Source organism: Phasianus colchicus, chromosome 3 (genome assembly GCF_987193195.1).
Source record: "Phasianus colchicus chromosome 3, bPhaCol1.hap1.1, whole genome shotgun sequence".
In the NCBI taxonomy this organism is placed as follows: Eukaryota; Metazoa; Chordata; class Aves; order Galliformes; family Phasianidae; genus Phasianus; species Phasianus colchicus.
This window is the reverse complement of record NC_143438.1, coordinates 43,362,611-43,386,759: the sequence shown is the minus strand read 5'-3', so window position 1 is coordinate 43,386,759 and position 24,149 is coordinate 43,362,611. Positions and strand designations below refer to the sequence as shown.

General features: G+C 41.5%; 1 protein-coding gene across 1 annotated transcript; it reads left to right on the top strand.

Annotated features, from left to right (window-relative positions):
• The first annotated feature begins 3,686 nt into the window (after positions 1-3,686).
• CIDEA (cell death inducing DFFA like effector a) lies at positions 3,687-15,921 on the top strand. Its single transcript, XM_031588984.2, has 5 exons — positions 3,687-3,844; positions 6,436-6,592; positions 6,801-6,947; positions 8,721-8,902; positions 11,759-15,921. Exons 1-5 carry the CDS (start codon positions 3,807-3,809, stop codon positions 11,910-11,912), a joined length of 678 nt encoding a protein of 225 aa, XP_031444844.2. The 5' UTR covers positions 3,687-3,806; the 3' UTR covers positions 11,913-15,921.
• The last annotated feature ends 8,228 nt before the right edge of the window (positions 15,922-24,149 follow it).

Here is a 24,149-nt window from a genome sequence, read left to right as displayed (position 1 = left end):
GGGTTAGGCTGCTGTTCAAAAGAGGCTTTCAGAATCGGAATCTTTGCAGGCCACAGAACCATTTCCAGGCAATTACACAGGATTTTATTAGGTGTAAAAAAAAAACCCTCCATCTTTTTCTGCATAGTGTTGCAGAGCAGCAAAATCACCTTTAGGAGGAGCCTCATTCCCTCCTGTACAGCTAATAAAAACCTCATGACTCCTGCAGATCTGTTGGGCGTTACGTGTTAGGGCTTCATTGACAGAGATTTGAAAACTACAGAAAATGGCAAAAAGTAACATCATGAGAGCATCTACTGCACAGTCTTATCTCAAAGCATACTGAGAATGAGCAATGTCTATATCATATAACCCAGTCTATATCATGCACGTGGCCTGGCAGAAATAAACCAAAGCCAGGGGCAACACAGGTAGGAATCCACTGAATAGTAAGAGCAGTTTAGAAATTAATACTGATATTTTGTGTGCACAGTGAACAATAGAATGCTGGGTCTGCAGGAAAGCAATAAGAAAGAATTGAGTTTACTTAAAGGCAGTCTCAAGAGCACTTCTTGCAGAAATCAGACCAAAGGATTGCTTAGCAAAAACAGGAAAAGACAGACAGGCTGCACAAAAGGTCGGCTTTTGCAAAACCAAGCTGACCCTTGTAATCTGCTATCTTTGTTCCTAACGCTGCTGTAAACACATCTGTTCACTTCTTGCACTCCCCTCTCAGACTAAGGCTGGTCGGATACAGAAACACCTTATTCTGTCTTGATCTCACTCACATAATTTATCAGAGCCTTGAGGAAACAGAAGAAATGTCCAAATTGATCCTTGGGCTCCTGATTTGTCCGTTGTGTTACCCGAACGCTGCCCGAAGCAATGCTTGTGTGTGACCGACTGCACACTTTCAGTAGGAAACTGATCCTCACACCTAACAGTCCCCTCAGTCAAAACGTTTCCTAATGTGCAGTTTTATTCTCCATTCTTACGGGTTAATCAGCAATACACATGATGCTTTGCAGCACTCTATGACATGATCAAAGCCTGTGATTCACCTCTCCACCCACTCCTCCTATTTCCTGAGCTACACAGCCCACACACCACGTTTTCTGGATCTACAATCTGCTTTATTCTGTGTCTGTTGTGATTTGTCAGCAATTTTCTTGAAAACCTGCTCTGATGTTACATGTTCACCAACATGCCCAGAGAGGTGGTAGATGCCCCATCCCTGGAGACACACAAGGTCAGGCTGGAGGGGTTCTGAGCAACCTGACGTAGCTGTAGGCATCCCTGTTCATTGTAGGGCAGTTGGACTAGATGGCGTTTTAGGTTCCCTTTCAACTCCAAGCATTCTGTGATTCCATGAACGTGCGTGGCACATTCAGACTTTTCTTCATAACGATACAATTACTGTGAGAAGTGGGTTAAGCAAACTTGCTCAACTTGAACCAGGGCAGACAAGTGAGATGTATGGCATCAGCTGCTGCACCCAGCCAAGGGGCAGTCGGGCAGAAATGCAGTCAGTGGGATCGATCAGTACAATTACTTACTGAACTCCACCTCCAGTGTTCACTCCCTTCATACCATCCGTGTACTTTGTCCCCTGCATGATTAATGTTTACAGTGAAGGCTAGAGCACAACCTTGCTGAGTATTTTGGTCTCCTTACCTCAGCTTAGGATTAGTTGGTTTTCTCTCCCACTGAAACAGCGGGATGATTCTGTCTTGGCTTTTCTTACTGTTCCTATACTGAATGTTATTTCACCAAGTCTGTTTTTAACAATATCTCATTTTTTTGCCTTGGCGTACCTGAGCCAAAGTTCCTGCTACTGCTTGATACTCTTCCTTAGCAACATTGGTTTCTTCTTTCTACTTGATTCCCCATTAAGTTTCCGTTCACTGTTTGACCAGCTTAACCTCTTTCATTTCTTCTCCATCTTCTTTTCCTCCATCATAATATATAGATCCCACCAATAATGTTTCCTTAAGAAAATGACAGTTTCTTCAACATAAGGCTTATCCCACATGGCCTTGTCCCACAGTCCTCGGAGACTTCTTATGTCTGTTTTGTTGAAGGGCATTGCCTCTGTACTGCTGTTCCCCTATCTCAGTTGTACTGCCACATTCTCAGCTTAGTTCTTTTCACTAGCCAGAAATAAATCCAAAAGATTTCTTTCAGATAAGGTGGTTATTTCCTCCATTTTCTGTACCACAAAGTCATGTCCAACATACTGCAGTTTAAAAACACAACTGTGTTTCTTTGTAAAACTTTTGTGCTTAATTAGAAAAGTAAATACATCCAGTTCTCTGAAAACACTGGTAACAATGCACTAGAAGCCCTCTTTATAGCCCACCAGAAACCACAGCATCACATACTGAGATTTTTCTCGAATGGGGCAAATCAAATCACGGAATCAGAACCTGGCCCATATGGAGTAAATCCTTCCTATCCTTCCTGCCTATCTAGGAGAGACAGTCAGGACAATCTACAGTACCTGCTGCAGTTGTTTATGGACAATGTTCATCAGAAACAGTTTAGCTATATAATTAGCATTGCACATGCTTTGGATCTTATCTGTATGATGATGTCCTTGCTGGTGTTCCAAGATACCTCAGTGCTGAGGAGCCCAGCTCCCACGACAATGATTTTTCCCATCTGATGGCAGCTGTGCCAGCACCTCACCAACCTCCGAGTAGAGAATTTCCTCCTAGTATCTCATCTAAGCAACATGTATTAGAGCACTGGAAAAGAAGGGGTTAACACTGGAGAAGGATACCCTCACACCTGTAAGCCCTAAGTAGACTGAATAGGAAGAGATAAAAGCCTGAGCTCAGTTCATAGTGGAAAGGCTGTTAGTCTGAGCTTTGTTACTTGGGAGGGGTGGGGGGATGGAAGTTTACTCCTTCTTAGTTGGGAAGACATGCTCAAAAAAAAAAAACCAACTAAAACAAGCACAGCAAACAATTCGCCCTGGGTTAAAAGGTTTGTTTTCTTTTATAGCTGATAAGGGTTCCAAAGCTGAGGCTAGAGGACATCCAGCCATGTCTGGCTGAGTGCTGACAGAAGACTGGAAAGTGAAGAAATATGGTGAGTGGTTCTTCTGTGCTGCGCAGGCTGGGCCAGAGAGTGATCCTGGCCCCTGGGTGAGCCAGCCGTAACCTAGGACCTGGAGCCCTCTGGATTGTCACCTCTGGGAAGTAACGGAGCTGCTGGGCTGTGCTAGCCCTGCATAAGTGCATCGTGCAGTGCCAGCCCTGGGGCTCCCATGCTAGTTTTATCCATGTGGTTTTGAGCTGAGAAATACTGTGTGCATGCCCACAGGCCAACATAAAAAGGAAATACTGCACTTGAACCTGCTCTGTAACCACAAGTTGCTGCTCCTCGGTCCCAGGAGGGCTAACTGCTTCCTCTGATGCCACTAGATACATTAATCCAAGCTGTAAGCTTATTCCCAGGCTCTAAAATCAGAAGCTGAAGCAGTTTAATCTGTTGATTTGCACTAATGCTTAAAGGCTTCAAATGAGATTGGCTCCTGCTGTTGCTCTATTAGCTGCCAATCAGTTGTACACGAAACAAGAAATCGCTCCCAATCTTTTTCTAAGCAAGCCTTAAGATGAAACGCCTTCCATCTCCGGCACTTTGCCTCGCATCTACCGCTACGACAGACCAACACCACGGCTGCCAAACCAGCACGACCTCAGCGCGGCCCGCGCTCCCGTCCCTGCCGGGGCCGCCCCTGGGCCGGGCGGAGGGGCGGAGCGGCTCCGCTCCCGCTTAAGTGTGTCGGCGGGCGCTGCCCCGCGGCACGGCCGGGTCGGGCCATGGAGGTGGCGCGGGACTGCGTGGGCTCGGTGCTGAGGTGAGTGAGCGTGTGCGGCCGGGGCCGCGTTCCTGCCGGCCCGGGGTGGGAGTCGGTGCCGGGCTCGCGGTTCCTTGCGGACGCGGAGCGCTTATCTCCGCACGTGTGTTTACAGCTCGTCCCGGCTGACGGCACGGCAGCGGCGCCGCGTCTGTGTTCGCGTTGCAGGTGTGCTGCGTGGGGGGAGGTCCGGCGATGTGCCTCACGAGCGCCCCTAGGAATAGCCCCTCTTCTGGGATCTTAGCTTTTAGCAGAGAAACCGACTGCGATCTGATAGAAGTCAAAGTCTCCTCTCTGATTTCTGGCTTTTTTTTTTTGGCTTTGCTGGTGCTGTCACCGTCATTCGTCTGTGAACTCTAACCTACAAATCAGACTGTGCCATATTCTGAAGCCCTGCATGTTGTGCAACGTTCCCGAGCCCGAAGACCATTGCACCACGTTCTTAGACAAACATATGAGATATATTGCAAGTAGAGATAAGAAGTGAAATTAGTGTCCAGGGCTCAGGGCAGGCTTTAATCCCTGGCTTTGCCTCCAAGAAAAAACAAAACAAAACAAAACGAATTAATCTGTCTCATCAGCCCTGGTGCTGCACTGAGTGCTTGGGGCAGCAGCTGCAGGTCCCTCTTAAGCTAGGGCCAACTGGATAATGCTGGAGCACATGGGTGAAACAGCATCAGCCTCAAAGAGCTCCCCAAGTCCTGGATTGCTGTGAGGTGGCAATCTGGAGCTAAGAATAAGCCCTAGTTTACTAGCCCTTTTTTTTTTTTTTTTTTTTTTTTTACTTCTTTCCTCTGGTAGAATTAGACAGCAGTGTAAGGTCGTGTGTGGTTCTTCAGCCCAGAGGAAGGCTCTTCAGAGCTACAAGCATGGCATGTATTTGGCTCTGCTGTTGCCTAAGATGAATCTCAAGTCCTCAAGCTGCTTTTCCTTCTGCATCAGGATGTGTGATTTGACTTCTTTCCTTATGCTTTGTCTTCTACGAATAATAAGGCTTAAGTAATGAAAGAGAACAGGACTGGTATTCACAAAAAAAAACCCCGATCTTGATAGTATTGCTATATATATTACTCAAGTGACTGTTTACACAAGAGTTTTCATGTGTGAAGAGGGGATGGGCTGTGCTAGCTCTGAAAGTGCTGTCTCTTGAATCTTGAGCATTGCACTTTGAGCACGTAGGTGCCCAGCGACGCGGAGGTAGATGGACTCACTTCAGACTCAAGGAGTAGATTGGAGTGATTCAGGTTGGGAACTGCCTGCAGCCTGACAGTGTGGTTGGGGCACTGCTCATGGAATCAAGCGTAGAGATTAACACACACCCTGTCCTAGCACATTTTTCTTCTATGGAGAGGTAGTTAATGCCATCATCAGTGCTATGTTGTCATCTTGTCCTCCTCCAGGAGGGAAACGCTTAGCTTTTTAATCTGGTTCCTACACCCCTTACTGAGTGCTCACGAATACCTGCTCTGGTATGCTATGTGAATATTTGGTGAAAGCCAGAGGAGACAGAGCTCAGACAGTTCTACCTAGAAGCTATTAGGTTCAGCTAGAAATAACACTTGAACATCCCCCTCCTTTAAAAATAAATGAGAGCTCCAGTAATACTTATCAGTTTTTTAGGAAAAGAAACACCTTAGTGTACATGCCACTGAAATATGGGGATGAAACTCACCAGCCCAAATTGGTAACACCAAAATCCAGTGGCATACAGAAAAAAAGTAATATCCCAAGGACTTGTGGAACAGTGGTTCAGAATGAGAGCAGGAAAAACTTAATGAGTGAAGCTTTCACTAGCTAGTCACCAAAATGACTTTATGTATCCTGATAGTGTGCCTAAAGACCACATAAGGGATGTGGAAAAGGCATGACTCTTCTGGAAATCAGTCTTCCAGGTGGTGGTTTTTGGCATTCTGTTTCAGTTCTTTAAGCCTCTCAGCACCGGAGCAGCCTCTCAATTTCTTTTCTTTGATCTTCATTGCCTTTGATTTCCTCTGATATGTTAGGGCATGAATAAGCCTTATTTTGATATTTTCAAAGCTAAATGAAGTTCTGTGATCTGTAGGTATTTATAAAACCTTTGCAATTTGCAAGTAAAGCATAACTATCAGAAAGTTTCACTTGAATTCCAGCTCTGTGTTTTGAATATGGCTAATACATTCAGTCTTCATAAAGGAAACTCTAATCTTAATGCACAGTCAAAATTAGTCTTGTGTAGCTTCCGAGTGTTTGTCTTGAAGGTAAATAGAATATGTCTGTGGCTGAATGCAGTAAGAGCCGCTGCCTTTCTAATTCACTATAATGTTAAAACCTCTCGACCTAACTGCAACCTTGATATCAGCTGAACTGAGCAGCAACTTGGCCCACATCTGCTTGAGATGTTTTTCACTGGAGAAGCGTTTTCAAATATCACTGGCAAGAGAGGGTTCAGAGACAACTTCCTATAGGGCTATGTAGTATTTGCTTTTGAGAGCAAGCTCTGCAAGTGTGCCGTGACCTCTGAATTGCTTTTTTAATGTACTGAACTCAACAGTTCTCCTTCTCGCAGTACTTGACGTATTTTTATAACTACCCTGAATTTTTATTTATCTTAGATCTTTGGTATCCATGGGAGCATCTGTGGGAACAGCAACAAAACAGACCCTGTTCCCTCCTCTCATGCCTGCAGGGAGACCTTTCCGTGTATCAAATGCCTCCAGAAGCAGCCGAAAAGGAATTGTTGCAAGCAGCCTGCAAGAACTCATCAGCAAGGTACAGCAAACATTCCCACTCTGGCTGAAATTTATACTGAAATACAGTGTCCCAGGAAGGCAACCCACAGACCTGTGTTCTTCTGAATGTCACTAGAGGGGAAGTTCAGGAGAATGCAGCAGATAAGCAATCTAAGTATTAAAGGATGGAAAAAAATTCTATTGATGGAGCTGCCATTTTAATTCTATCATCTGCTGTTTTTTTGCAGACTTTGGAAGCCTTCCTTATAGCTGCTGGCACGATTACTCTGGTTTTGGAAGAAGATGGCACAGTTGTGGACACGGAAGAGTTCTTTCAGTCCCTGGATGATAACACGCACTTCATGGTTCTAGAGAAAGGACAGAAATGGACACAAGTAAGTGCTCCCTGACTCCCTCCTACTTGAACAGAAGCGTATGGGAGGAGGTCAATTGCTCTGAAGTTCTTGGGAATAGGAGAGAAGAGGAAGAAAACTTTCCCTAAAGAAGGGAAGGTACCAATTCCCTGTTAGTCACTCCATTCGTTGTCTCTTGCTTAGACATATAAATTGTTGACAAGGATCTGCCATGAACTGACATGTTACACCTGGAAAAAAAAATAGGTGAAAGCTCTCATTTCTAGGAAACTGCAGGGATAACAGTTCTTGAGATGTTCTATAACACAAGAAATAATGACTTCCATTGCCTTAAGCTAAAAATACTATCTATTAAGTTAATTTTAGACAGGAAAATGCCCAAATTAAGCAGTATAAGACAAGTTTTGCCTTGTTTGCAATAATAACTTAGGGAAGATTAGAAAAATGCCTGAATTTGATATTGCAAATAGCTAAATGTTGCCATCAGAACCTAACATTTGTCTTTATACTTTGAGATATTTTAAGATCTGTTAAGATTGCCTAGCTTTGGTTTTCTAAAAGTGTGCACTCTGTCCAGTTCAGTGAAGGAGTGTAGTCTACCTGTACATTAATAAGATGGTCAAACTCCTAAGTGTCTTCAGTGAAATAGTTGTTACTAGAAAGCTAGTATCAAAATTTCTTCTACCAGGTGCAGAGCTAACTCAGTTATAAGCAGGCCTGCTGTTTGTTTGTACATGCATAGCTCAACCGTGTGGCCCCATTGTTTGGGCTACTGCAGGGTGGGTAGGTTGTGTGAGCAGCTTCCCCAAGGTGTCTCACTGAATTATCAACCTGCCACATTTGGTCTTGAGCTCCAAGGAGTTGCAACAAGGATGTGACTCCACCTTGCTCCTTTCTCCTTTGCCTTATGTCCTGCTTGGCTTGGCAGCAGGACAAGTGTAAATGCTGCCTCTCTTCAGGTGTCATCTGGAGGGTAGCAACAACTCTGTCATGCTTTATCCAAATGTTCTGTTTGCTAATAGGAGATGAATATATGCTATCAACTGTGCGTACGAAACTTTTGTTGATGGGGTTCCAGTTGCTGGAGTTGGGAGCTCAGAGGCTATCAAAAGTAAACCAGGCATAAAATTGCTGGCTAATGATATACCATAGTGTTTAACTTGGACTAACTTATCGTGGTGCTATTTGAGCACTGGGGTGGGAAGTATAAAAAGCCCCAATCTTGCACAAACTTATTGCTTCATATGGCAATCATAAGGCAGATTGGCAGCTGCTGGGATATGAACTTTGAACCGAACGTGATGAGCAGAGTAACCCATGTATCCACTAGATGTCTCTATAAATATGGGTCTTGCTAACTATTTTTCTTATTGAAGCAAATGGCCCAATCTTGAAAAAGGACTGCAAGAGGCTGAATTTTCATACTCCTTTTTTCCTCGTAAATTCAGTACTAAAACCTAGGCTTAATCTGTAGTGATCCCCTCTTACTGTCATTCTTTAGCAAGAAGGAAAAGTGTTTTGAGCCAGGATTTGAAATGAGAACTTGACTGTTTTTGCAGGAAGCAAAATTTTTACTTTACCTGAGAAACATATACTCTTTGTAGCATCCCCAAGGTTGCTGATCAGTACTGTGTTTTGTCCTAAATGAAAGGACCTAATATCCTGTTAATTTAGTGTCCTGATTGTTTAGACTAACTCCAAAGACTGGAGTGAGTGAGCTGCCTCCAAAGAACTGTACCAACTGTTTTTCTGTAGTTCCTTGGTTTATGGTATTAACTGTCTTCTTTATATTAGACAAGAAATGGAATTGTCCCTGCAAGACAAAAGAAGAAAATGGGAGTAGCTAACATCACGTTTGACCTTTACAAGCTGAACCCTAAGGATTTTATTGGCTGCTTAAATGTGAAGGCAACCTTCTATGAGATCTACTCAGTGTCATATGACATAAAGTGTATGGGAGCAAAAAGTATATTGCGGTAAGTAAGCTTCCATCATTGATCAGGCATAGGCATTAACATAACATCTGTTTGCTTATCAGTTCTATGAAGCCAGTATATTTATAGACTATGTATTTTTTATTAATTCTTACATCCAACCAATTTTCCTTTAATAGCTGTCCTGTATAGCTATGCTCTTTTCCTTAGAGGATTTCCCCAGATTTTTTTGACTTGTTTAAGGAATACAGTGTGCTGAAGAAAGTTCATTGGTGGGGAACATCAGTGAGATTAAATAAGAGAGGAATTGCAGATCTGCTGGCAGAGGTCTTAAATCTGGCTGCCAAATTCACCTCTAAGAAGCTTAGCAAGGACCACTGACTTCTACAGGACAAAGCTGTAGTGAATTGTGGGTTTGGTAAAACAGGCTGTTTGGAAACAGCATCTCATGCAAGTGCAGAATAACAACACCTTGTCCTGTCTACTATTTTCAACTGTGAAAGTCAATGCCATGTCAAAACAAGCTGCCCCAATTGAAGAAAACTTCTTGAGTTTAGACTCCTTCACAGAGATGCTGTACTTTGATTTTGTCAGCTGTTAAAGCAACAGTCCTGAATTTCCCTACCTGATTCATTCCAGTCTGGTTGAGATGCAAGAGGGTAATTACTGCATTCTCTTACTTGAGGACCAGATCTACTCTGTACAAAGTAGATTACATACCTGTAAGCAAAGTTTTTACTGGACCTAAACAATGTATCTTTACTATGAAGTCTTCAAGTAGTTTCTAGACTCACTGATGCAGATATTAAGCACTGTAGTGCTAATCTCGTTCCATGCATCAGACCTCTGCCACTCTGCTTAGGCGATCCCTTGCTTAGATTGTTCAGGCTATGGTCCTCCTGTGTAACTGTAGATGAGACTACCACAGTGACTGTGCAGCTGTACACTACACTCATGTACAGTACTGTCTTACTAGTCTCTTTAAAGCAAACTTCTACCTTCAAACAGCTGCACTCCTGCAGTTCCTGTGTTTGTCAGCCTCTTGAGCCAGAACAAACTCCCGATTTCTGGCTGTTATGGAGATAAGTGTCAGCACTAGAACTTGCACTGTCAAGGAGAATTTTAAGTGACAGTTCTGCCTTGCTGCCAACACAGGGCAGCTGGTGACAAAGAAACAGTGCTGGCAAACAGCTGAAATAGCTCTGAAATTCTTCTAGGACACTGTTATGTTACAAAGAGTTGAAGGGGAAGTGCCAGCATGACAGTGGGAAAACAGTCCGCTAGCAAAGAGCAGGGGGAGAAAAGAACCTGGGGTGCTCTCAAATACTACAGTGAGGCAGTTTCTCTCAACTTGCCATTTAAACAGGGGACACGTGGTGTTCAGTTCTCAGTGTATTCTCTGCTAATGAGTTCTAAATTGCTAGCTCTACCCTCTGAGCCCACCTAGGGAGTGTGAGGGGAAACAACTTTAAAATACTGCAGTTCATTGGTGGGAGAGGCTCAAAACCTTCCAGATCTATGTAGTTCATTTCCCTTAAGAGTTTTCTCCTGTCTTGTCCAACTAAAGGATCAGATGTCCAGTTCAACAAATAACTTCCTCCATGGCTTAAGTGACAACTGGTCTCAAGTACAAGTGACACGCTGCAGCTGCTCAAAAGCTTGGCACCAGGTGCAGCTTTCTTTGTGACTGTGTGGCCCTTTGGCATGCACTGTCTTGTGGAGGGAAGGACATATCAACATGGCATATCTGTGGGAAGCATAAGAAAGGGTAGGCTGTTCTTTAAAGGCTTCCCAGACTCTGTGTACCCAGAGTAATCGGCAGTTTTGAAGCATTAGATTTTGACTGTAAACTTTTCAGCACACTGGGAAAAAAAAAAAAAAAAAGAAAAAAAAAACACCTGAATTTATAAGATAACTTTTATGTTCTCTGCTAGAGCTCAAAGGAGAAGTAAATTGCAATTGTGACCCCCCTTGCTTGTTTACTTGGGAATCTTCTCCATAGATCCCTAGGAACACTGCTCTCATCTTGGCATCTTCAGAAACTGATCCCCTTCCAATTTTGATGTAGTTCTGGTTCTTGTGTATTATTTCCCCAGTGCTTCAGCCTCACATGTTTGAGGGCCTGCTTTCAAGGCTTTAAATATCTCAGCATTGTCCCCATAGTTTCATGGAGACTGGAAGGTAAATACAGATACAACAAAATTGAGTAGATAACCACTCAGATATGATTATCTTCATTCCTTAGATATCCTGTGGTGATCCATAGTCTGTATTGTAGACTTCTGATACTTGTCTAGTCTCAATTTATGGATCCGTGCAGATTCCACCGTGTGATATATCTGAGTGCTGATACTTCATGTGTTAAAAACTGACACAGCTGTGAACAGAATTCTTAATATTTGCAGTTTGGACAGCGTAAACTTGGCTGGCTTCACTTGTTTTGCTGTTGGGCACCCAGTGTAATGCAATTGCTCAGCTTCAGTGCTAATAAAGTCTGATCTGTAGCTTTGGAGTGCACGCAGTGTTCTTACTTCCTGGCCTGAAGGTAAGCATTCATACATACTGCAGGAATGCTGCTGGGCTTTCAGGCATAGTTAAATCTTCCGTGGTGCTCTGATAGTTTGAGTGATGGTTTTCCAGAAGGCCTAACAGGATGACTGATTTGTTAAATGTGTTTTCTGGTTCTGCCCAAGTCTACAACACATCAATAATTTTCTGTCAGTCAATGCCCATGAAAGTACTTGCTCTAAAGAATGTACGAACTTCTCAGAATTGAAGAGGAATAAGAGAATTCTTAAATGTATCTGCCTAATTCATCCTTAAGGTGCAGGGGATGGGAGAGGTTTGGGCTATGTTTCCCTGTTGACTTTTTTTTTTAACAAATGGCTTTTCTTCTAGGAAGGTGCTTCAGATAATATCCCACTTGGCACAAATAACTGGACAGTTTCTTCTCTATACTGGAACGTACATGTTGCATTTGATGGGTGAATATGATGAAGATGCCACTCATACAAGATCACAGCACAAGCAGAGACCACAGCAGCATTTCTGATATTGGATCTTTTTGTTTAAGGATGCTCTCTTGCCCAAATTTGAATGTAATGATGTTTTAGTAGGGAGATATCCACTAAGGTAAATTAACTTTTTTCCCATTTGGGAATGCTCGTAGGCCTTAGTTGTAAAATTAGTGTTTGGTGTTCGTGGGCTCTTAACACAGCAAAAGGATGGGTGCCTAATGACTAGGCAAAAGAAGAAGAGAGGGCAGATTTTTACCCCAACAACTTGGTGGAAAATAAGAATATTTGGAAATGTGCTTTGTAACCATGGATCATTTCCTTGTGCTGATCAAAACATGGTTTGTTTTCTTTGTGGCTGTCTACTTGTCTTTTGAACAGACAGGACTGTCCTTTTTTTTTTTGTTTTATCCTTAACACTGCTGGTGTTAGTGTCCAGCTGGCACTGGGGTACAAAATGCTGAAGTGTACTTATTTTCTTTTCTAGTAATGGGAATATACAATACAACTGAATCCTGGTTCAATGACTGAATACTGTCATGAAGTCTCATTCAACAAAGCACAATTACTATGCAGAAGCTTAAAATTTAGCCTTATTACCCTTAAAACAAGTAAACATTTTGTATAACTACTTGTATTGTTCTTCAAGTCTATAGGAAGTTCTGATTAATATAGTTTATACCGGTTGAAAAAAAAAATTTTTTTTACTGTGTCTGATGTCCCACTCTGCTCTAAAGCATTGAATAACTTGTCATAGAGCCATATGGCTTACAGAAAACCTCCTGAAGATTCTTTCAGGGGTTAAACCTCCAATTCTGTAATTTTTGCTCTTCAGCTATGCATGTAGATGACACTACATTCCAAGCTGCACATGAAATGTTGGATTTTGATGCCCCTGCATTCAAGGGGAACAGCAGGACCCTATCTACTGTGTAAAGTATACCAAATCTGGGTATTTGCAGTCTTAGTTTCCTAATACAAACTATATTAAAGGACAAAGTTTTTAACCTTCAGATATAATTGTCCAAAAAGCTTTATACAGTTTAGTGTACAGATTGGTTTTTGGAAAGGATCTGCTTGACTGTGAAGACAAATGGGAAAACAAGTAGTGGTAGGCAGTTGTGACAAAATACAGACACTGTTGTTGAAGGGGAAGTGTTCAACTCCTGTTGTTCATAGGTGTGGCTTCTGAGGTTTTTATTTGCTTTCTTATGATGAATTTTAATAAGTTACATTATTAAGGCTGAAAGCTATTAAGGAGATAACACGCAGGTAAATATTCTACCTGATTGCAAGTGCCACTCAGGAAGGGAAACTGTGGTGACAGGGAAGAGAAAAAGTAGGAGTGGAAGGGACCAACACGGGCTCCAGGGTGCTTGCCATGCTTCTGCAGGGAAACAAGTCCTTTAACCACCTACATCAAATGTACTGATTAGCTGGAGGAAAACCTGATGTGCTAAAAGAACAGATGGATTGAGATGACCAAGTATCATGTTTGGTGGGATCCACTCTGATCTGTAAACTGAATCTCTTTACTTCAAATGTTACTAGTACATGGAAATATTGCTCACATTTATCTGCCGGCTTCACTTTCATATGCTTTTTTTGCCTTCCTTTTATGGATCTGATTTTTAGCCAGCTGGAGCTCCATCTTTCAAATCACTGTTGTGTGAAAAGCAGCCTAAAATCAATCTTAAAAGGACTAATAGACATAAGTCTGCTAAGTCTCTACCTGTCTCTTCAGTAATGACATCACAAATGAGTAGACAGCTAAGAAAGAAACTTTGTGGCTTTTTTTTCCCCCTGATTTGTTGTTTCCCATCCACTTCTAAATATTTGCTGGAAGAGAGAGGGGTGGTGAGGCATGCAGCTCCAGGCAAGGGGTGGACTGGTTTATTTTACTCATTTTTCCCATAGAAGAGAGTCTGCACCTTGCAGCACTGTTAGGTTTCCTTCAGAAGAAAACAGACTACTCAGCAGGTAATGAGAGAGAGATTATGTTAAAATGAAGACTTTATCTATATTGTTCTTTCCCCCACCCCTACCATGATTGTTACTGTGGTAACTGTTGGCCAGAGTTTTTCTAACCCTATCAAGAAAATGCACTTAGCTGATGTAGTGCAGGGACTTTGTCATCAACCATTAACTCTTTCAGCTTTTAAGGACCATTTATTGCATTTAAATGAGCCCACCTCAAAGTTTTCTACGTGTAATGTAGTGTTTCTAGGAATATATACGTTGCTACTGGTGGAAGCACCAATGTAGGAAAAAAGCAAACAATATACTTGCGTAGTTCAATATTGCATTCATCTGCCTCTTAAACTTTCTGCAATTTGAAGACTTTTTGCAAGTCTGAACCATGTAGATCTCAAATGCTGTCCTCCTAAAGCCAGAGGCAGTTATCACAGAGCTAACACTCCGTAGTTTCCAATGGTGTTACTGTAGGACTAAAAGGCTAACTCAACATGAATTTGCGATGTTTTTAAGCAGCTGCTTCTTTGGCAGCCTAACACTTAATGCTTGAGTTGCTGAAGGTCATGTGAACTGCAGTCTCCGCCCCTAGAGCATCTCCCTGTGGTTCAGAATGCAAACAGCTGAAGAAAGTAGCTTGACTTTGATATTTTCTCAGGGTGGGAGAAGTGTCTTTGAAAGTTTGGAGTTTGTGAAATTGTTCTGTTGTTTCTGAATCTGGATTTTGCCACCGATTTAGTATTTAGAAGATATTTGCTGTACCAGCTACTCTCCAGAGATAAAGTTTTGGCTTCTGGTCAAACCTAGAGGAGTTTGTTTTTCCTGAGTTGGAGCCAGTTTTGAGGGTTGTTGTTTCTTATTTTAAACAGATTGTTTAAGATGTGTAGCTTTTTACTTCAGCTGTATGTGGTACACAGCAGAGAACAACACTTATCCAGCTTTCAGAAAGCTACAAAAACTAAAAACAAAGGCTCTTCTCTGCCAGTATGAAGAAGTGAAACTAGCTTTTCTACTTGGTATTTCTATTTTTTTTTTTTTTCACAGAGCTCTGTTAATCTGCACTTGTTACTGTTACAGGCAAAGCTGGTAACACTAAAATTTCAAAAGCATGAAACATGTTTTCTTCCTCCTTGCTTGCCCTGACCCTCTTTCCCTGTTGCTTTGCATCACTAACTAACAATGCACCAAGTCATACTCTCTAGTTACCAAAAAAGGAATTTTCACTGAAGTACTGGATCTTGTTGACTCAGGCACTGCTGGTGTTCTGCAGGCAAAACAAAACTGCTCTTTTCATGACTAGAATGAAGGATCTAATAGCTTTTCTGTGTGTGTATAACTTACTACTTAATTTCCTTCCTTTCACAAACTCACAGAGTAGTTGCTTTCTTGCACCTTCCTATTCTTTCAAGAGAAATAGGAGTACAGGTTCTTCTGCTTGGGGGAGGGGATAAGGCATGGTCTAAATTCCTTAGAGCATTAGGAATATGCTGTAGGAAACACCCCAAATCCTTTATCTGTAGGGAAGGGAGGGGTTAAAGGAAAACAGGTCTTTGGGCTGGAAGCTTTTTCAGCACAGTAGGGAGGTAGGCATTAAGTATTTAGGAAATGTTGGTAATTCTAAATGTGAACATATGATTGTAACGGACTAGAATTATAACTCTGAATCATTTCAGCATACTTCTTACAGACATAGAACTTGAACTAAAGGCACAAACTTCTTTAATTAAAGTTTAAAGTCAAAGCGTAAAGGAATTTGAACTTAATGCTTTGTTACTGGAGGTATTAACAAAATTAACAGTGTACTTCAGTTATAGTAATAATCCTTATGGGGTTTAATATTTATCACTACTTTCTATACTTTGCCAGAAGATATTTATGAACAGGAGAATTGATGTTTTGCTAAAGGAAAGGATAATATTTTACCATTTCAAAACCGTAGAAACCAGTAGTTTAACTTGCTATGGAAACTGAGATGGGTGAGAATGATGTGAGTGATGGCAATATTTTCTGATACATGGTGCCAATTTTGAGGAAATGCATAAATGTCCATGAATAAAGTTAAATTGTGGCTTTGGATGTTGTCTCTATTAATTTCCAGATTAACTTATTCCTGAAATAATTGTGATTGTTAATGGATCCATGGTCAGCTGCAGGAGATTCCTAAATGCTGGACTGCAGCAGTGAAGTAACTGGATGCTGTTATGTGGCTCTGAACTTCTCTACTGCTGACTCACTTTCTGGCCTCAGAGAAACCATGCAGAATGTTTCCTTTCACACAAAAGAAATGCCTTCCTCTGTCTTACCAAAGTTGCAGAAGATTGTATACTACACAGTACAGGAGGGGGGGGGATTAGGAAACAGCTGGTAGGAGTTGCCTCTTTTCACTAAATAAAAGGCTCATGGAAATGACTTAAATAACTGCAGGGAGTCTTTCCTTACCTGCAGCTACAATGGTATGCATTTTGACTGCATAAAACTATTCATTTAATTTTGTGAAATATTAGATTTGTCTAATCCAAAATTAACTTGTGCATAAGGAGCAATAGCATGTTAGTGTGGTATGAATCTAGGATGCTTCTGTCCAGTGAGTACATCCTGTGCTCAGCTTAACTGACAGTTTCACGGAGCTTGACCACTGAACAGTTTTTCCTTCTTGCAAGAGAACTGGAATCTGACTTATTAGTTTAGGAAAGTGCAAAATAAACCCAATACAGCAAGGGTTTGGTAGCAGAGTGGAGATTAGGGGCTACCCTTTGCCCAACAAAGCTGGTCTCAGATACTTCAAAATAGTCCTGCCAGTGTTCCAAATTGAGCCAATCAGCAGTGTTAGTGGTACCTCTGGAAACGTACCTAAGGAAGGACCAAAAGGCACACTGCAGCAGCTGTGAGAGAGAGAGGAATGATGAAAAACCATGAGATGAACAGCTGGACAGGCACTAAGGTCACTGAAAAAGGAGAAGGAGGTGCTTCAGGCCCTGGAGCAGGAGTTCTCTGCAACCCCTGTAGAAGACTGTAGTAAAGCAGGCTCTCCCCCTGCAGCCTATGGATATCATGCTGAAGAAGATCTCAGTGCCTGTGGAGGAGCCCATGGTGGAGCAGGTGGATGTGGCCTGAAGGAAGCTGTAAGAATGACAGAGCCCCGACACTGGTTGCCTGGAAAGGCTGCAGAGTCTCCTCACTGGAGATCTTCAAAACCAACCTGGATGTTGGCATGGTCGCTTTGCTCTGGGTGGCTCTGAGAAGGAGTTGGACTAGGGGCCCTTCCAACTCCAACTGTAGTGTGATTTCTGTGAGCCTGTGGAGAATCCAGGCAGGAGCAGAGTACAGGAACTGCAGCCCATGGGGAAGCCATGCTGGAGTAGTCTCCCTCTGAGGGACTGCACCTCATGGACAGGACCAGCACTGGAGCAGTTCCTGAAGGGCTGTATCCCATGCTGACCTGGGAAAAGTAAGAGAAGAAAGGAGCAGCAGAGGCAAAGTGTTAGGTACTAACCACAGCTCCTGTTCCCCATGGTCCTGCACTGCTACTCAGGCAGGAGAAGGAGGTAGAGGAAAATCATGAATTTGGGAGTGAAATTGAGCATGGAATGAAGGTGTGCTGGGAAGGAGAACAATTTTGGTTTTAATTGGTAAGAAACTAAATTAATCTTCCCCAAGTCAAGTCTGTGTTGGTAAACAATCTCCCTGTCTTTATCTCAAGCCTTAAGCTTTTTCCTCCTCTTTTCTCCCTCCAGTCCCTCCTGTTGAGGAGGAGGAATAAGAGATCAGCTGGTTGAGCACCTGGCAGCCAGTCGATGTTAGTTCACCACAAGACAAAACAACAGCAGTAACAGTAAGCCAAAACTAAGTTGCCTCCACAATAGATGGTCAGTAACTTTGGAAGCAAATCTTTCAGCATGTTTTCCATTTTTTTTCTTTACAGAAAAATTGTGTTAGTCTCTGCTGTGTTTGCAGAGACTAACTGCATTTATATACAGGACAGGGTTAATACTTTTAATAATGAGATACAAAATATATACTGGCCTCAATCTAAGGTCACCCATTAATGTGAATTGTTGGTTGGATGGGGACATGGGCAGCTGAGCTGGTGGGGGGCAACCCTGCCCACAGCAAAGGGTGGGACTGAGTGGGCTTTGAGGTTCCTTCCAGCCCCAGCCATTCTGTGCTTCTTTGATATTAGGTTCCACTGGTTAGTAATCGTTTTTGTAAACATTAATTACCATTTTAAAGAGGAACATTGAAACAATACTGTTATTTTATAAAACATAATGAAATAGATATATTAACTATGGGACAGGATAATGTGTTCCATGCACTTCCAATATAAGAAGTTGATCGATCATCAGTTTTCTAAAAAGTCTGTTTTATAATTAGTCATTGTACGTTACAGTTAGAGGTAAAAAAGAGGTATGCCTCCTTTTTAAAGTAATAGAATTGCTGCCAGCACTACAGGTTGGCTGTGAGTCCGTTGTGTGCTTAAAAGAAACCAAAAAAAGGCCTAGCTCCTTAGACAACAACTATATTTAAGAAAGCATTAGCTTAATGGCATGCATAGTTAATCTATTATAGAAACAGAGAAACCTCAGACATCTGAAAAGTCCTCTAAAGTCCATTTAGGTATAATTATTTCTGACACATTTTGTAATTAGACAGTGAAATCTATAGTAATTTCATGTTTAAAACATTTCTAATTACAAAGCATCTTCCCTTGCATAGCCACTTGACTGGAATGTTCTTCCCACTTCTCAAAAGTCAGGAAAAATAGGAAAGAAAGCAAATTTATTTAAGTATATGAAGAACTACTGATTTATTATTGAAGTAGACAAACTGAGATCTGCAAAAGTGCTCTCTATTTTTCTCCTGAAAATATAAAATGCAGAAGGCATTCTTTTAATGACTCCTGTACCAAAGGCCCTTAACTTATGTTCTGCCAGTTGCAGCTTTCAGACCTTCTTGCCTACATAAGGAGTTTGCCTGGAAAAGCTTCTTGGAGCAGTTGTAGAATATTGTTCTAATCTGCACTTGACTGCCTGTGTGAACATGCTTTCCCAATGAAAGTCAGTATATTCCAGAACAACTCTTGTATTTTCAGAGATAATTGATTATTTGATAAGCCCATTTTGTCTGAAATCAGAAATTACTAAATAATTGCTGCAAATAGCTAACTATTTCAGTTTTCTTATAGAGGAAACCATTTCATGTTTGGAAAGGATAATCAAGCTGTCTTCACTTGTCATGATAAGCACAGTATGCAAACCACACTAAAGTAGAATTTCATTTAGATAAAATCATATATTCTCTGATAGAGTTTCACCTGTGTGACCATGGAATTCAGTAAGCAGCTCTCTCAATACCTCCTCTTCTCATCTGCAGCTGACATGGTATCACGTTTAGTTTTCACAAGAATTGTGATCAGTGAAAACAAAGCAGTTCTTGTCTCTAGCTGCATCAGCAGTGACTAAAGGCAGTAGCAACCTACTGGATAAAAGTCACTTCTGTTTCAAGGATGTCTGGATGTCTCCTTTTTTCTTTTCGCCAAAAGATTCCAAATTCTGATAGAAAACCTCTGCTTTTCACTTGGAAGCTCTGAGCACTTTTCAGACTACTCTAGTTTTCCTTCACCAAAATCTTCCTCTATGCCTGATGCCATTATCTAGACATCACCAGTTTCAAGCACTCAATACTTTTTGCTATTTCACTGTGCCTTTCTCCTATTAACACGTGCAACTTGTTTTGCTGCTCTGTTAACGCAATTCTTCTTGTGGCCTCTTATCAACTTTTCTAGATTCCCTTAGGCCACATTCCAAGAAAAAGTACTCAGTGACTGAGGAAAAAGAGAGGAGAATGACATGCTTGTTTTTAAGCAAACGTTGCACTCTATCTGTAGATCATATTAGGTCTGTAGGCAGAAATTGCCAGCCTTCTAGTTTGGATAGCAATTTCTGTGTCTTCCACACTGCTTCAAGCTGCTGTCCTGAAATAAAAAGTTACTTAGAGCTGTTCTCTATTCCTGACAGTTCCTATGGGTTACATTGAAATATAACATCCCTATTCAGTATGGAGATGTGGTGCCACCATGAAGTCATTTTACATCATAGAAATGTATATCTGTGCAAATTTTCTGGGCACAGGCAACAGCCATGTCTCTATACCCTTCCAGAAAAGCAATGGCATCCTATTGATGCCAACATACACTGCACTCCCGTATCCTCCTGTATTCTGCTACGCTGTTCAACAAACAGACTGTGAAATGGATTATTCATCGTGGGTGGGCAGTGGGTTGAGCCCTGGCCATGAGCCAAACTGACCTCTTACATTCTTAGCGTGCATGAGCTTTTAAATCATGGTTCTGGTAATGCTGCTGTTAGGTTGCAGTCTGAGGCATGCGCTCTCAGCCTCAGTGCTGCAGAATGATTTTCTAAAAGAAAAATGATCCTTTCTCTGTGAGTAAATGCTGTCTTCCCCTTCTAGTTCCTGACCTCAGAGTATTCTGCTCAGAGGGGAACTCTTCAGCTGCTGTTGTGCTGTCAGTGTCAGACCGCATTCCTTCAGTGGCAGTACCCATCTGCCCTTGAGTGTTACAGATTGTCTTGTTAAAAATAAGCCAGGCATTGTCGAGCTGTAGTTCTGCCGTGCTCTTTGTTACCGGCTGATGGAACTGGGACGAACGGCGATCTTCTCCTTGCATTTGTAATCTGAGAGAATCATTTGTCAAGCAGTCCAGAAGTGGTATGCTGGTTTGGTTTGGACATGTGTGGCAGATGAATAGGATCAATGATAGCAGTGGAGGGTGGCAGCCAGGAGCCACTCACACCCGAGGAAAAGGACAAGGAAAAAAACTGTGACTCACCTGTGAAACTCAGGACCTGACTGTAGCAATTTATAATTGATTTTAGCTGCAAAATTACTGTTATAAAATAAGTGTTTCTCACACTGAGATGAATCACTTTTCTTTGAAAAGCTATCCATTTCATCTCAAATATTTAGCAAGTCCTAAATAACTGACAGTCTAGGCAGGACTCCAACCCCTTTTCTTAGTGGTCTATCATTATTATTTTCTCAAAGGCTAAAACCACGAGAAGTTATTCTGTGTAACAGAACCTACACTTACCCTTCCCCCACACACACACTGCAGTACAGATCTCTGATGTCAAGTGTTGCAAGGTGTCATACTCAAGTGTCTTAAGGAGACTGATGGGGTAGGATATGATTCCATGCAAATGCTCTTCTGCTTTAATGAGAGGAAAGAGACAAAGCCTAGGATAGATGCATTGGTTGTGCTTGGATCTGATTGGCAGAATGCTAATGGCAAAATGTACAATGCTAATGCTAAAGCTTCAAAAAAGTAATGAACTGGTGAAGCGTTTTAACTGCATAAAAATCTTCAAGGAAGTCAAAACTACAGTCATTTGGAATGAATTTCAGAATTACTTCATAATACTCATTTGAATGAAACTACAGCTGTTGTCATTAGGAAGTTAATTCCTCCTTCTCAGAACAGAAGGATTATGGGGCATCAAATTAAAACATCAGCCTTCCAACAGAGAGAACTTCTTCACAGGTCAGCATGCAGTTGTAGGTAAAGCCCACAAGGAGACTTTGGAGGCTGAAAGTGTAGCTGGCCTAAAAAAGCAAACACATAATGTAAGGGATGCTTCAAAAGGATTACTGAATGTAAGGGACTGGATCCAGTCTTCGGTTCAATAAACCCTTAACCACTGACTTCCAGAGTGTAGAAAGGCTTTTTGGGAGAAGCATTATCATATTCTTTCTCTAGTACCCATCACTGACTACTATCATGGCTGCCTTCATGTTATCTAGATAAGCTGCTGTCACTGTACTCATGGTGAGAACTTTTTTTTACACTTGATAATCCTTAGCTTAATGGCTGAACTCCAGAGGCAAATCTACAATATCTCAGATTCATCATCCTCTTACAGCTATACACTAACAAATGTCAGGGAATACACATTGCAGCTAAAATTTGTCTTCATTCTGTTCTTCAAACAGTTCCCCAAAATCTCTGATGTATTGGGTTGAATGTAGAAACATTTCTGACTTGATTTTTTATTGCCATACTCTTTTGGCTGTAGCTGTAGGAAAGCATTAATCTAGATGTTTTCCTGACTTGTTGAACACAGAGTGTAGCCTATTCTCTGGATCTATTTGTTTATGTAGCTAAGAGACCTATTACAGTGGAAGTTAAAAACACAGCCACACCAAACACAAATTCTGCCTGACATAACAGGCAGGTACATGCCTTTCTCTCCTACAGCTGTTACAGCTGTTGCATAAAAATCACTACAACTGACCTGAGAAAAGTCATGGGTGAGTTACTGTTAGCACTGAGGCTATACACAGGCAGAAACAAAAGGCTGAAAGAAAATACTCATTTACAAAGGACAAAAAATGTGTTACAGATGAAAAGACAATAAGGCTCCCAGTGCAGGAAAATGCAAAGGCGACTGAACTCAGCCACTTTAATATTCATGGCTGGACTTTCAGGTTTTTTTCATTTGACTTGTCAAACTGAGAAAAGCATGTGAAAAGGCAGCTAGAAACACTTCTCTGTCAGATGGTGGAATTCCTCTGGTGCTGCTTCAAGCACTTAGAGACATTTCTTCCATAAACATATTCAACCTTGTCCTGATGCAGCAACCTTTGCTTTAACATTGCTAGGTTCAGACCACATGCTGACGGCACAAAAAAACAGTGGTACCTCCACTGGCAACTACAGTTATTAAGCACACTGGTGAGCAGCATTAAAACAAACCCAAAGTGCTATGTTTGAGCATCGCTGGCAATCAGTGACGCTACAGCTTGCACAGCAATCAGCTTAATCTAGGAACAAAACAGCAAACTGAGGGTTATATGAAATACAGTGGCTCCTCCAGGCAAAATAGAAATAACAAAAACTCCATTATACCTATTATAAATACCTATTATAAATGTGTATGCTGACTTTAGCCTTATTTGACTGCATGCTTCCGTGTGTATTGTTGTTTCCCTTCCCATTTTGAAAGATCACACTGCCTAGTTCCAGGGCTGTTTCTGCATTCTTCTGCATCTGCTCTGTCTCTGGGACTCACATGCCTCTGTCAGATTTTGTCACAGTATGTTGGCAGATTGAAAAGGTGGTCATGGAGATACATGGACACACACTTGCAACAGAGCATGACTTCCCATTTTTTGTTTCCTCAGGAAGCTAGGCAAAAAAAATAAAAATAAAAAAAGGAGCCAAACCATTTTAAGATATACATATATTTAACTTACATGAAAACTGAAGAGGAACTACACTCACCCTGGGACTTTCCTGTTCTAGGAGTCCATGGGATATGGGATAAGTAGCATTTACCAGCTTACCAAAAGCTCTCAGAATGGATCTGCTCTGTGCATTTTGTATATTGTTGTGGTCATTAATGTAAGTGCTAATAAGCTTTATAATGCTTTATAATCCTTGTTGATATCCTTACATATCAAAAAAAGCACCTAATCATTCTGAAAAAGGAAAGAATAACTAACATGTTAACTGTTCTGCTATAACACGAAATTTACTCTAGCTTCTCAAAACTCCTCCAATAAATAAAATTAGCCCTAGCAACATACAAACATGAACATGTTTCCTGAAAAGCAGGAAGCAGCCTAACAATCATATCATATGATCAGCTAAATACAGAACTTTGCTGTTTTTTTTTTTTTCTTTTTTTCCAGGACATGAAAGTGCATTTCCATGTGACCTTATAGGAGATGACTCCTGCCTGGTTTGCTCTTGCTGGAAAATCCTTCTCTATAACACAGGCGATTTACACATTTTATCCTACTTGTGATATTGGGATCATATAATTTATTGACTCAGTTAGGTTGGAAAAGACCCTTAAGGTCAGCAAGTCCAGCCATTAACATAACACTATCAAGTCTATCATTAAATCATGCCCCTAAGTGCCACATTCACATTAATCATCTTGCAGGTCTCCATCCCTATTACAGAGTGTTCCTATGTTCCTCTATTCGTAGAATGAATCTCACTGACTCAATCAGATGAAGCACATAGAGAAACATCTTTAAAGATGTTTAGGTGCCTTAAACTTCTGAGAAGAGTTTACTGGGATTTTAAAATACATCCATAAGTATGGCAGTTAAGTTCATAGTAAGATTTTGAAACACCTAGGTACCTATGGAGGTGTCATAGGACAAAGACTATGAAGACTTACAGAGAACATGTAGGCTTTTGTAGATTCTCATTGCAGTGGCACATCCAACTTCTAAGTCAGCTGAACTACTAAGCAAACACAAGCGTGGATGAA